This window comes from Pygoscelis adeliae, unplaced genomic scaffold (genome assembly GCF_000699105.1).
Source record: "Pygoscelis adeliae isolate BGI_AS28 unplaced genomic scaffold, ASM69910v1 Scaffold14, whole genome shotgun sequence".
Taxonomy (NCBI): Eukaryota; Metazoa; Chordata; class Aves; order Sphenisciformes; family Spheniscidae; genus Pygoscelis; species Pygoscelis adeliae.
Window position 1 is genome coordinate 10,718,719 of NW_008825109.1, and position 15,411 is coordinate 10,734,129.

The 15,411-nt window shown below is 39.0% G+C and overlaps 1 protein-coding gene across 1 annotated transcript in view; it reads right to left on the reverse strand.

The window, feature by feature from the left end:
* Window positions 1-15,411, reverse strand: part of ROBO2 (roundabout, axon guidance receptor, homolog 2 (Drosophila)) — a 623,567-nt gene that overhangs the window by 237,522 nt on the left and 370,634 nt on the right. Inside the window, exons 19-22 of the mRNA XM_009327889.1 lie at window positions 8,751-8,793; window positions 7,069-7,196; window positions 2,557-2,838; window positions 2,059-2,184 (exon numbers count right to left, since the gene is read on the reverse strand). Coding sequence (XP_009326164.1) covers window positions 2,059-2,184; window positions 2,557-2,838; window positions 7,069-7,196; window positions 8,751-8,793 — 579 coding nt within the window. The remainder of the gene's footprint in view (window positions 1-2,058; window positions 2,185-2,556; window positions 2,839-7,068; window positions 7,197-8,750; window positions 8,794-15,411) is intronic.

Below are 15,411 nucleotides of genomic sequence, written 5' to 3' on the forward strand. Positions count from 1 at the left end.
CCGTACAGTTGAGCAGGAGATTTCTCTTCTGTCCCCATGGGCAGAGTTACTCCACTGTCAGACTAGTGGAACAGACACCTAATACGTAATGCCTGGTGTGTGTTTGAAAACTGTTGCACTGAAGCCTTGTTTCCCCACAGCAATGATGCTTGATGTTTCAGTGTCTCCTCACACTGAAATTCAATTATATTTTTTAAATCTCTAGATGAATCAGGTCCTGGAAAAAATATTTGCCAGTCGGGCTCATGATCATAGCACTGACATAAGCTGGGAGCTGTGCAAAGTACAGCCACAAAATTTCCCTGCCTCACAAAGCAGTTGAGTTTTTAGCTATTTTCCATTCCACAGTGGAATAGGATTTCTCATGATATTCATTTGAGAGAGACAAAAACTTAGTCAGAATAATAAGTAGTACTTAAAGTACTAGCCAAGGAAGTGAGAGAACAAGTCCCTGATCACCCCAATGGGGACTACGCAATCAAAGCTGGTCTCTGACTCCAGTGATGCTCTAATTATCGGACTATTTGAAGGTCTCCCCCAGTTTCTTATGTGTTACAGACATAATTAGCCTGTATTAAAGATATAATTAGTGGGCAAGGGAGAGCAAAATACTGACTCTGCAGCCCAATAGTCTGACACTCATCTGAGCATTGGGGCATCCAGGTGATCACAACAGGAGTGCCCTAGCCATAGAAAGACTGGCTAACCTGAAGTTTCCGTGTGTCATCAGAAAATTTATTTCAAACTGAGAAACACTACACAAAAGATGTTTCACTTGAAATATTTGTTCAAAGTCCAGCTTTTGTTCAACTGGCGTTTTCCAATGAAACTGTATTTTCTGAGAAAATTCTTAGGCAGCTGTAGCTGTCAACACATCTAAAGTGTGATACTGCCCTCTGATAGCTGGCACATATGTACCTCAGCATATCAATTTCTGCATTTTCATGCAGCCAGAGGAGCAAGCCGATTTCCTAAGCTATTTGCCAATACATCTCACATACAAGGAACAAGAACGTTCTTGAAGTATCATATGAACTGAGCTCCCAGATACCTCTCTGTCAATGCCATAAGCCTATTTTTCGATCTCACTCGAGTCAGCTAATACTCCCCATGAGAACGCAAGACTTGCAAACACATTTGGCTATTTGAGTTACGGGCCAATGATTATAGGCTTCTAATCTCAACATTTAATTTGAATAGTCATTTAAATTGACATAAAGAAGCCATTTCTAGGGTTGATCTGTTACTGTTACGATTGCTCCAACTTATAGTGGAAATTCAAAAAGCTACGGATATAGTGTGAATTTGAAATTTAAGTCCCTTCAGCTCTCTCATGTTCAGTTAAGTGAAACAGCAGACTTTCTTTTTAATTGCTGGCTTTTCAGTTTTGAAAAAAAATGACAGTTATATATATAACATAAGCAACAAGTAAGCAAAATTAAAGAAATCAAGAAACAGGTGTGTTTAAATATAATACACAACCACATGTACTACAATCATTTTCATCCAATGAAAACGTGTCATGTTTCCAATATAACATGCAGCACACACATAAAATTTACATTCTGTTTGTATGCGGACTTGGCACAATTTTTGAAACCCCAGTCATCTTGCGAGGCCCTACATTTATTTCTGAGCTGCTTCACTGAAAAACAACATTTAGAAACAGCTCGTGGGAGTGGGGAATCTGTTAACAGCTCAACACAAATATTAATCTCCTCATGAAGTTCAGTGTGGGGAGACCTATAAACTGAGGATTGATGTGGAAATATATTTGCTCCATGAACTGTGCTGTCAGGGAGAGGATGTGACAAGGCAAGGTTTGCAATTGCGCCGACAAGCACCGGTTGGGAGGATTCTCCAATTATCTCCCAACAGGTTTTGCAAAAGGCATTTTTTTTTTTAGTAAAGGCCAACGTGACGCTGTTCGCTGACGTTCCAGTGGGCAGGCACCTTCACACCTATCCGCAAAGTGCACCTGGGAGGTTTTCCAGCTCCCTGGCCAGCTGCTCACCAACACCCCTCCGTCCCTCACCCACCCACGGCGGTGGAACCAACCTGAGAGGCTGCCACTCCTTTCGGAGCTGTTGTGGGAGCTGGTGGTGCTGAAATCCTGTGACTGGTTGTGTGGCAATCTATTAGCCAATCCCTCAGCCACGCGGTAGTCAGGGATGTAAAGCAAGGCTAAGGGTTAAAGGGCAAAGGTCACAGTGGCATCGTGTGATTAGTTGACAGCACAAGCACATGCAACACATGCAGTTAGCAAGTCAACGGCAGATGTGGTGGGGCAGCAAGTTTTAATGTTTTTTTTTGAATGTATACCTATCCTAGCCTAATGGAAGGCAGATGGCTTGGTGATTAGCACGGGACAAAGGGATTAAAAGCGCAGAACAATATATTTTGTGATTGTGTGAGGTTCGGCGTGCATGCAAGGTATGCAAGCATTAGTTACGGTAAATATGAACAGAGTCTCACATACTAAAAAGATTTTGCCAATTCATGCATAGATGATACAGTATAAAGCCAAGGGCTCCGGAAAATAAGAGCCGTAGTTACCATTGTTGCCTTTGCCTTGGTCTGGGAGAGAGTAACCGAATCCCATCAGGTCATTTTTTTGTTGAATTGAGCTTTTCCACTGAGGATCAGGTAAGTCGACAGCCAACTCATGGATGCTGTTGGAATGCAGTATCTGGGTGGTGGCATACGGTGTGGCTTGCGTAATTTGGCTGGAACTGTTGTAACTAGTTTTCGTGGTGAAGTCAATGCTGCTGTAAATGGCTCCATCAGAAAGCATAGTAGCGGTTTTATCTCCTTGCCCTGGCACTGGTGGCAGCACATCTGTGGGGAACGAAAAGGGGAATGAAACAAATCATTGATGCACAGGAAGCCTGAAAGTATCAAGGTTTAAGATGAAAAATAAATGTGTCGTTTTGCACGTTTGCATTTCAGCCGAGACAGGTCCATGAGCCAACGAAGGGAAGATGATGTACAACCATCGCCAAGCTATCAGCATCTGTGACAGGCCTGCCACTTGTCCTTCACGTCTCACTGCCTAAAACCATCTTTTTTTTCCCATACCTTCAACTGTGAAAGTGAAGTTTGGAATATTTCTCTACTGAAGAATGTTTTCAATTGTTCACTCTATGTCAGAACCAATGAAACTGTCTGGGCTTCAGGGAAATGATGAAAGGAGTGAATCTACAAATCACAGAGGAAACTTTCCCAGCAAATATGTAGCAAAACTCTTAAATGGATGCCAAAGCTCTCAAAGTAATTTTTTAAGGGCAACACCTTGACTTCCTTGAAGTTTTATGCATCAGCTTATCTAATTTTCTTTTTGACATTAGCTAGTACATTTCTCCTTTTCAACAAAAGAAAAACCTGACAAAACCAAGTTGTTCCCGATATGTGAAAGAAAATCTGTTATTCTGAAGGGATGTAAGTGATCAGTCACATGGAGAACGACTTGTTCAAATGCTCCAGTACATTTACCTGAAAGACAGAACAGCATATTTAACTAAATATCTGTCGACTTTTCTACATCTTTTGAATCCTATCACACACTGCAATTTGTACTTTTAATCAGTTAAATTGGCAATCTCTCTCCTTACTAAACATTGTAGTGACCTTTGCTGGTGGAATACTAGATTTAGAAGCTGAGACTACTGAAGTGTGAAGAATCTAATGATGACTGGCATGATGTCCCAAGGAGAACCACAGCTCAGCAGATAACCCTCTTCCTGCTCTCTTAGAGGTCAATATATCAAATGGTATTATTTTTACAATTTATTTAGACTCTGAAAAGTTGAATCCATTCTGGAATTTACTTGTTAGAAAAATGCATCATTTATATGCCATTTGCTTTATATAGCCAGATGGCAGATATGGATTCCAACTGTTAGATCGTACTTGAGATAATGCATACCCTTATAGTGAGGATGTTCAGAACCCATCCTAGGTATCACAGACCGTAAGCCCCAAAGAGAAAAGTTTATTCTTGCACCTAGACAAGGGTTTAGGCTCAGTTCGAGACTCAGACGTGGGTTTTGTGCAACCTCAGGGAATACAGTTGCTCTCTGTCTCAAGGCTTTTTCAGCAATGGGATATGATACCATGGCCTCCTCCCACTGTTTTTTGTTTGGTTTGTTGTTTTTTTTTCCTGGGATGAACATTTAGACCACAGAACTATTTTCTACTGCGTTCATGTGTGCAACAGTGAACATTTTAATATGGACCCTTATAACATCTGCAGTCTCAGGGCAACGACATAATATTAACACTAAATATGGCAATAACAAGTGCTCAGTAGAGAGACTGCAGAAACAGAGATTAAATTTGGGTTTATCTGCATGATCTGGTTTTGCAGACAACAGGGAAAGGGGCACAATCACGTATTTCAAATGCCTTAATTGTATTAACTTATATCTGCCAATAAATTTTAAGTGCAAAAAATTTACAATTAATGCAAACTACAGGTCATATTTCAAAATCAGGTTATTACTATTTATCTGCACACATCCAGTGTGCTTTCTAGGGGCAGTACACAATCATAAAAGCATCTATGTGCAACTACAGCATGAGATGTGAGAGACAAGTGGAGTCCTACCTTCCTTGCATTTCATCTGCAATATGAAGATTTTTCCTTTCTACAACTGGTTTCATCAAAGTATAATGGATTGAAGTTTAGTAAAATTTTGTTGTTGATGTATAAAATGAAGTAAGTCCAGCTCAACCTGTCTGTGTTGGTTTTGCAGACTCACGGAAGTACAAACTAGCAAAATGCTCATCTCTAAAGTACCCAGACATATATCTATCTTTTAGAGCACGTTGCTGGCAACTGAAAAGGTATCATCTCCATACAGTCATTTTAAAATGGAGAACTATACATTTGCACACACTTGAAGGGAAAGTTGCATAGCTTCCCACCAGCCAAGAATTTTCCGTCATTCTTACTAATAAGCTGAGGTTCTCCAGACATTCTGGCAATTTTCAGTACAACCACAGATTACTTTTTTGACTTCAATGAGATGTATACACTAAGCACTCAAAGAGCTATTAAAGTGCCATTTTACACAGTGCCATAATCACCCAGTAAAAGTCAAGTGTGATTTTCCCACCAAGTTGTCATAGCAAAAAAACCACTGTACATTTCAGATCAAAGATGAACACACATTTCCCACTGGACGCTTTCCCAAAAACTCTCCGAAATCCAACTTGTTTTGTAACTCTTGAGATAAATGAAATAGTGCTGAAGTACTTCCTGAGGGAAGCTCTTTCTTGCTGCCTCAGGAGATGCAGTACCATTTCATGGCCTTACGCGACTCCAAACCTAACCTGTGCTTCCCACTCACTGCCTTGCTCTCAAATGCCTATCTAGGACATAACGTGGATTTCACTCTTAAAGGTAATGTTAGAACTGCCTGCCTCAGCTTCTGAGTTTCCAGAGTGATTGACTGCCACCTTAATGTTTTCAAAATTCTTACAGACCTTTTATATTATCACAGACTTTTTAACCAGCAAAAGAGGCCCAAGTTCTATCTATACAGTTAATTCACGTTAAAAGACTTCTGACTTCTAACCCATCTTTAAAGCAGAAGCATCCAAACTCAACTGCTGAAACAGATAGGGATAAGTGGTCCCAAAACAGCCAGAATAAAAGCGTGAGCTCAACTGTAAAGATCATGAGTGGAATTAAGCTGCTGAAATTCCAAATATAACTGTTGCATCTCTTCAACAAATTTGGACCTATGCCTCATCCACATTGACGCCAAAAGCTTTAAAACATGTTTCCAGTTTCAGTCGTATAGAGCCAAATGCTAAAAGAAAATGGTAATTTTTCTGTATTATGTGAGCTTATGGAAAGATGGAAAAGTACTGAAGGGTTTTATTTTCAAGATATTCACAACAAAGAAGTTATTCAGTTATTCAGTTGCCTTCTAAGTATTATCAAAAGTTTTGCTTACTTTATAAGATTTTTGTAAGACAAGAGCTTTACAACTTTTTTATATGGAAAATAAATCTAGAGTGTTTTGTTGTAATTTGAAGTCACAGTAGTCAAACCATAGGCAAGAAGTTTTGCATGGGAACGTATAACCGATGTGAGGATGGTTTTCAGAAGCAGATTCTGGTACAGTTCAAAACTGAATTCTTTTCACATTTATCGGTTTGATGGTTTTATAGATTTTTTGCATTTTAATCTATTTTTTATATATAAAGTTGTCTTGGGTTTTTTTACTTATTTATGTCTTTTAAATATTTATATACTCATTTACATTAGGAAGTATTGTTCTGAACACCACTATGCAGAACTAGCTGTGTTATAACACCACAGAAACCAAGGAAGTAACACAGAGATGTGAATATTATTATGACTTTTGAAAATCCCAATCATACATCTTGAAATTCCCATTTGAATAAAAAGTTTGAAAGAAAATAACCCCTCTAAGGATTCATCACCATAATTATAAATCATTACCTCATCTCCCCAAAGGGCCTCCTTCAATTCAAAATGGAAATAAACCCCTAAAAAATCTAAATAGTTTCCTTTTATGTATTCTTTCCTCCAATAAGAAGGAAAGTTTCTGAAGACTTTTGAGGCCTTCTTTATGGTTGAGACTGAGAGCAGTCCCTCAGGAGGAAGGGGATGGGGAAGCTGACAGCAACAATGTTCTTCTGTCCTTCTTCTGCTGAAGGAACATCCTTCCTGCGTCCCCCGAGTTCTCCTCTGCTCTTACGGACATCCTCTATCCCTGGCTACATTGCCCTGCACAGCAGATGATTGCTCATCTCCACACAAAAGAGAATGAATTTGAGCAACAAATACATTCTTTTTTGAGATGATAAGCAGACCCTGTCTCACCACTGTGGGGTAAATTACAAACTAGACCTTCATTTTAAAGAAGTAGAAAGAGACAAAGCAAAATGAACATTTTAAAGTCAATTTTAAATTAAATCTTGAGTCAAACATAGAAAGAACTATAATGTTAAAAATATTACACAGTGTTTATCGTAGATGTTAACTAACAGAAACCTATTGTATACTATATGGTGACTTAAAATGAAACCTACCTCCACGACCGAAATTGCCAAGATCATTGGGTCCACTAGTGCTGTTGTTTACTGGCAGACTTGTGGCAGGCCAAGAGTCTGCAAGCCAAGGATAACTGGGGTCACTTGCATTCAACAGACCTGGTCGACTGAAGCAGAATAAAAAAAAAAGGTATACATACATATATATATATTTTTACAAAAATTAATATATCTGTGAGACAAATAGTGATTGAAGAGACCATATGACTGTTCTAACACCGTAGGTAAAAAAGAGTTTAGAAGATGTTAATTTATTTCAAATTAAAATTGTGTAGCCTTCGATGATTTAAAGACGTTGATCAGTTAATTAAGGATATATACAAATCAACTTTGTCAGTAGAAGTGGGACTAGGCATCCGTCGTGATTCTGCCAGAATCCAAATGAACTCCGTTGTCTGTGTGAAACAGGGGTTAGGCAGCACCATCACAGGATCCTACACCAGGGCTGCATGATAAATTATCACCTCAAGGGAGCCATCGCTCAAACTGATTGCTCCGTATCAGCCATTTCCAGGACTTTGGGCTACTATTTCTTCCTTCCCTTGCATCCCAAATGCACGCCTGTCATCTACAGGCTGGTAACTCTTTCTCTGAGCACTCTTGGATGGTTTAGAGGCAACCAGGTTTGAATAAGATTAATGGAAAGTCCACAGCTATCTTTACCTGCCACTACTGCATGGCATTTATATCCCTGTAATTCCCAGCTTTGAGAGCAGTATTAAACAGTGAATGTGTTGAAAGAGAAGGTACACTCAGGCCATAAGGCACCGTGTCTCTCTCACCCCAGGACAAACAGCCAGAAATTTAGCAAGGCAGGTGGACTGTTTGTGTTTAACAGGGAAAAGAAATCATTTCCTGCAGACACCCCCTTCCCCCAAATGAAAACAAAAAAACACCCACAGTTCCGCAGCTTTTCTAGGTTATTAATGCACTCATGAAGTTGGAGCAACATCTCCGATCATTGTATGTTATAGACCCCTGCCTGGCACAATCCCTAAGAGAAACATAGGTTTCTATGGAAACGGCAATAAGAAGACCCAGCCGCTTTCTTGCCACATCTACTCACTCTCATTAGGCCTAATCTCTTTTTGCTAAAATATTGATTAAACGGGAGATTGGAAGTTATTACCAGGGCCTAATTACAATCTCCATATTGGCAAAGGGAAAATAGATGAGGATATATGGGCCCGTTATCAGCTTTTATCAATTTCAATTGAGTAGCCAAAGTTGTGGAATCCAGTCCTATCAATCTACAGCCTATTCATCATCCATGAATCATTTATTTTGTGATCGATTAAGTGTAATTGTTCACTCACAGCAATTTAGGGGGAGCCAATAAGGAGTCTTAAACAACAGCAACTTCATTTGCTAATGTCTAATTAATGCAATAAACATCCCAGTAACAAATGAACACATTCCTTGTGATATTTACTACGCATTTCTTTCAGGGCATCTGGGAGATATGAAACATCTGGGCTTGATTCCTCCAAAGTGCACAACAGATAGGTCATTAAACCTTGTGGTAAGCTACTTAACTCCTCCTAGCATTGTCAATCTTCCAAATGATCAGTTATTACCCAAGTGCATCACCTACAGCATTTTTCAGATCCCTAATTTTAAAAATAAACAGGACGGAAAGACCTTTATACAAAGAAACATACCTTCCATTGCTCATTAGTCCTCCATCTCCTCTTTGGAAAGTGACTGTGTTTTGGTTGGAAAACAAAACAAACACACACACACACACGCACACACATATAAGACAGGGAAAAATCAATTAGTAATAATTCAAAGTAACAATTCAAACTGCTCAGTGTCTGAGATTGGAGGCCTCTTGGCATCATCACATAATAAAGTACAGAAAATATGAGAGAAAAGGATCAAACACATTAGGGTTACAATTTGTTTAGGATTTCACTGCACCTTATTGGCTAACATCAGTTTGGTCCGTAGCTTGCAAGGCAAACCAGCTGCCTGGGTAAAAGGCCTGAATTTACCACAGGCCCCTTCATATGACTTTGCGTTGCAAGACTGCCATGTGATGAAATTGTTTTCTTGGCATGCTTTTCCTTCGGTACACAATGACATTGCACCAGTGAGTTAATAACATCATGTCGTAATGCAGTAATATAATGTCACCACACAAATATGCCATTTCCCAGGACAAATACGAAGAGGTGGCAGCTCTATTAGAGCTGAAGGGGTGAAAAAAAGCATACAGCTGCACTGTTTCCCTTAGAAGTACAGTATAAGAACCAGCACCCACACATAAATGCATATACACCAGTATCACTGGGAAGAGAAAGTGTTTCCAGTCTTGCCATGGGGGATGCCAAGGATACGTTCAGAGGGAGACAATTGTTTTCATGGCTCCATTCATGGGTGTTTGACAAAAAACAGCCTGTCCCTTATCTATCTTATTAACAGGATTACATTTCAGGGCAATATAGGTAAACCCACATTACTGGCGAGATGCTAATTGACAACATTTGATGCTCCTTTTTGAAGCACTGGCAAATATTTTGAATCAAGGCCAACAGACTACTCTGGTTCTCAGTGGCAATATCCCGTTATTTATTGTCAGGCATAGATAAGGCAGACTATTAAATTATATCGATGTCCTGGACACCTGCATCCTTACAGGCCCCTGACAAGATGAGGGTTCAAATTTCAGAGAGGAATGGAAGAGTCTGCGGCCAGTTTAATTTAAAATAGGCCTTGGTTTGGAAAGACTATTGGCCTTTGTAAGGCAGACATTCCCACCATTAAATTATAGCTCCCAGAGTATTTGCAAGATTTTCAAAATATTAGTCCAAACTACACTAATTCAAGATTAAGGTTTCTATTACACACCATTCTAATCAGACAAAATTACTACACCCACCAGAAATGCTGTAATCATTAAAAAAATTAGCAATGACATAAATCCACTGGGAAAATACTTCTGATACCCTATAGAATCCTTGTCACTTCATTAACTCCTAGGATAATTTCACAGTCTACATTCAGCAAAGGGGACAAAACTGGCCCCTCTGGAAGCCCTGCTGGAAGAGTGCTTGGGTAGGGTGATTAATTACCCTTCACTGCAGAACAGACTAATATCAATATCAGAAAATCACTGCAGTCATGTGTCACATCAAAATGGTTAATAGCTGAATTTTGAAAGGATGTAATCAAACCAATTAATGAAAAGAAAATAAAAATGCAAGCATGGGAAGTATTAAATAAAAGTCTGCTTTGAAAAACAAGACATGGTAAAACATTGCAGCTAATTTTAGAGCCGATGCTACTTTCATTCACGTTGTTTCTAACAGGCTGTCAAATGACTGTACCACTCATTGCTTAAAAGTGAATAATCTGAAGTGCTGTGGATACCATTTGTGAATATGCAAAGAGGTGGGTACTGCCTGGCTATGTTTCAAAGTATGTTGGTCAAAAGTACATTAAATGCTGTTTCCTTTCTCCTCCTCCCCTTCAAATTTAATACTCCATTTCTCCAATTTTCTGCATTTGTCAAAGCAACAAGAAATAAGGAAAATGAGAAACACAGGCGCATTCAGTAACAATCCTTATAAATGATGCTTACAGATTTAAGGGAATTCCAGTAAAACATACTTTCTGAAAACTTCTTGGGATTAATGTTCTTGTTTAGACTACCATCTACCAGAAATAATTTTAAAGTAATATTGTCACCACTTGTACAGCACATACAGGTGTGTGAGATTTTAACTATGCATGTCATATGCAAAAAAAACCACCCAACCTCGTGGTCTTCAAAGTATTTATATCCCTTGCATACCCTTATAAATCAAAGCTAAAATGGGGGAGCTAGTAGGAGATTGCAGCAATGTTTGCCAGACACATTTTATTGTCCATGTAGTGAGGTATGGAAAAAACTCCAAGGCACGTTGTGAGAAACCTATCAAGAAGACATGACATCGAAACTTCTTCGCTAGAGCCATAATTGCTGCAGATTGGCTGTGGCATATGAGCTTGTTGAGCAGAGACAGGTATCACAGCATTTACTCTTTTTTCTTCTATCTGTGTATCCTGGTGGTAGTAACTGTTTCCTGTTTTTTTCCTACATTCAATAACATTACACCCTCCCAACATAAACACTGTTTTTAGAAGAAAGGTTCGGCTTAGTTTATTAAAAAAAGAACTTGACTTGCAGTGACATTGTTTTTCCTGGGGAAGACTGTGCCTGGCTCATGTGATGTGTATGGAACTGGGAAGGAACACAGGTTCTTTCATTTATCCTCCACCCTGTATACCAATGCACGGATGGTTATAATCTTCATGAGAAAATAAACAAGAAAGTATTTTAGTTACTGTTCTTGGTGGAAAAGGCTATGGAATATCAACTAAGCTAGCTAAGATTCCTCTTGAAGTGTGGACATGTCATCAGCATGTTACAGAAAAAAAATCATATTCCTGATGCCATCCATAAATGGGCTACCTGAGGCTGGATAGAGAAGGTGCCTTTCTTTTAGCATCAATATTATGAAAGGAAAGACAGCTAACAACAGAAGATATGGTCAGGCTGCCAACACAAGCACTATGTTTATCATTCCTGTCGTACGTTTTGTCAGCATTTTTGCCTGCAGTTTGATTTCTGCAATTACAAAACAAGTCTAAGCGCCTGAATAGGAGCATACTTAATGCAATGCAGGCTTGTAGATGTCACTGTAAAAATAAAACACACAGACAGCTGGCTTTATTCATCCTGTCTCCACTTCAGAAAGAAGCAGAGCAATTTCAAGGGGCAATGTAAGGGGAGGAAGGGAAGGATGTCCCTATCACTGACCCACCCATCTCCCTTGCTTTTTGTCACCGAGGAAGCAAAAAGGCTCTTTCAGCATTCTTTGCATCTGATATATGTTCTTAGAAAGGCTGAAGACCTGCAGGGATGAGATTGGTTTTCAAAAGAAGATGAAAAAATAACCTCTGCATAGAGAGATTTTGAAGGAATCCCCACCAGCTTATACTTCAAGGACTGTAAAAATGCAGAAATATAATCCAAAGTGCATTTTAAATGCATAAATATTTAAGGAAACTATATTGTATATATTTGTATGAAGAACAGCATACGTTAAGGAGCTTTCCATGTGCTTTTTACTAAATATATGAGGAGGTACCCAAACCATTTACTAATATTATCTGACAAGGTTAAACTTAATCTTCATGCCTGTTAGAATTGGAAAAATAGGAATGTATAGTAAGTTGACATTCTGAGGCAAGAAAGCTTTAGAAAGCTTTCTGTATTGCCTATCTCTAGTAGGCCACATTTTCCTACCGCAAATGAAAACTTTAATGTTGCCAGCCAAGTCTCATTCCTTTTTCTGATAAGCTGTTCCTCAAATATGAATGTAGATTAATCCTCTTTTAATAAGCATTAACTCAGAACAGATAATCAGCATATAAAAATTCCATCAAATCTTCTGTCTACCTTTGGATGATTCAGCTGACCCCAAAGGGATATTCCACACCGTATGACGTCATGCTCAGCATATAAAGCTGGGGGAAGAAGAAGGAAGAGGGAGACATTCGGAGTGATGGCGTTTGTCTTCCCAAGTCACCCTTATGCATGATGGAGCCCTGCTTTCCTGGGGATGGCTGAACACCTGCCTGCCCATGGGAAGCAGTGAATGAATTCCTTGTTTTGCTTTGCTTGCGGGCGCGGCTTTTGCTTTCCCTATTAAACTGTCTTTATCTCAACCCACGAGTTTTCTCTCTTTTACCCTTCCGATTCTCTCCCCCATCCCACCGGAGGGGAGTGAGCGAGCGGCTGCGTGGTGCTCAGTTGCCGACTGGGGTTAAACCACGGCACTCATTTAACAGTTTCAGGAGTTGCGCATAAAATGTGTAGCATTCCATAATTCTCTATCTATTTTTAATTTGTTTTTGTTTACTTAGTTTCATGAAATCTTTAATCCCAAGGAGCACTAGTCATTAAATAAGCTTACCTACTCCTAAGTGAAAATACATATTTACTTTCTTTGCATGACTGATGGCCTAGACACTTGAAAACACCTGAGTATTCAAGTGAGTGGGTACTGGCACAACAATGAGTTTGCGTGCACAGGAAAGATAAGCAAGTGAATTAAATTTCTCTTATTTCTACAAATAGATTCCATGTCTTTGTTGTATAAGTCCTTATACCAAAATGTGAAAAGAGAATTGCAACTTTTAGTACAAAATAAACAAATTCTGTTCTGTCATTGTAATACAGGAATGAAACAAATCATCTATTATACGAGAAGTGGTCAGATATGTCTTTTGTGCCATCTGTCTTTTCTTGTATCGTGTAGAAACCCACAGTGCGTGTTTATACCCAGGCAATCTGAGTAAACAGTAACCACAAAAATACAAAAAAAACAGTGCAGCAGTACTTTAGCTTTTATAGAAACTCACAAAAGTAAGACCAATCCTTCCTTTATATCACAGAACAGATGACTGAAAAGGGGTAACATTTGTATTTAGTGTCTCTGTGCCAGATTTTGTTTTGTTGACAGTATGTCATGGTCCTGAAAAATGTATACTTCTTGTACAGCCGCAGACGATGACACTACTACTTACCAGTAGTCGTCTAACAAACATAGTCGAAAATCGCATGTTTTGTAGTACTGATATTACCGAGAATCAATGCCTGGTGAGTCATGATGGGGGAAAGGGAAGTGGAGGAATAGTGATGTACAGAATTGTGGCTCAGTAACTACCGGAGTCAGTTCAACTGAAAATAAGTAAAAAGATTTAGCTATGATTTTCAGTGTCACTTTATTTGTGACCATCTGAGCAATCGATCAGTGCTTATGAAAATGTTCACAAAGACAGAAAGCTTAATGAATTTAATTCAATCAATTACTCTTCTCTGGCACAAATCTTTACCAATTGAGTGACATTTGCTGTTTGCTCTTTTCCTACACAGAGTGTTACAGTGGTTTAGTCACACAGCAGAAATTATACCTCTTAGGAGCCTAATAACAGAATACGAATAACAAATAGTCCCAGTGAATAACCCATAATCTGAAAACGACCCGAAAGAACATTTTCAGCAAGTAATTGTATAACTGCAGAATCCAGACTTTTAAACAACTATTTTTAGTGTTTTAAGTTCTACACATATGCAAATACCACTGAAGAAAAATAAAACAAAAACCATTTACATCAGAAATAACTGAAAAAAATAGGTTTTTGTTTTGTGTCTGAAATAGAGTGAATATATGAATATTCACTCTATATCCACTAATACATTCAATTCTCTTTATTACACAGTCAAATCTGCACGTTCTGCAACCTTCTGAAGGAAGAATTTAAAGCAGGTATCTGAACAAAAAGTGTGCACCTTCTAAAATCTGAGTATATTAGGATAAATTCTCCTTTAGTAAAACTTCATTGACAGCCGTCTCTGATGCAATTCTGAAAGCTACATACCACTGTCTAAATATTTAGATATGAAACCAAACTGTTTATGAATCATAACTTTGAAGGGAACAACATACAGTTGTGAGTGTCATCAAACCCTCACAAGCATGGATGTGTTTGTCTAAATTATATTACCAATGGCAAATTCAAATATTAGAGAACTAACCATGTTTCTTATGGAACTCTGGGTATAAAGATAAAAAACATGGACTATGTTCTTTCATAAGAACAACTTTTTTTTTTAAATTAATGACATTTTTCTTGGACTTGACTACCGGATGACTTAGGTTCTCAGTGCCTCCAGAAATGATTATAGGCCAGGAAACAGAACTATGTGCTGTTATAGTTCTATAAAGTCCATAAGATGTCAAAACTGCTTTTAAAAAAGCAAATTTTTGGCAATGCCTTTGACATATCTTAGTTGTCCAGCACATGTGGATCAACTGCACTGAATCAGGCACAGTCACTGTGGCTCCAGCACAATCCTGTGTCATGCCAATGTATGCTACAAAGACAACGGAAAAAACTCACCACAGTTACAGACAGCTGACAGTGCCATGATCACAGGAACCAAATACAAAGATGCATTATTTCATTTTGGAAAAAATCCTATGCTGTGTCTCAAAGAAAAGCAAGTAAAGCGTTTAGGGTAGGATGTGTTGCGCCACAACTTACACTATCTTGAACAAACCTGCCTGGAAGCCAGAGGCGCAATTCCTGAGCCTCCAGAGCTTCTCCACAAGGACATTTCTCCCTCACAATGTCACAGGCCCCTGGGGCAGACACCACCACCTTCGCTCATCTGCCTCGACAGTCATCGGCTCTTTCCTGCTAAGCTGAACACTCAAGCTGTGGCTGAAGTTAAGCAAGGGCAAGGCAGCAGCCAGCTGAGCATGA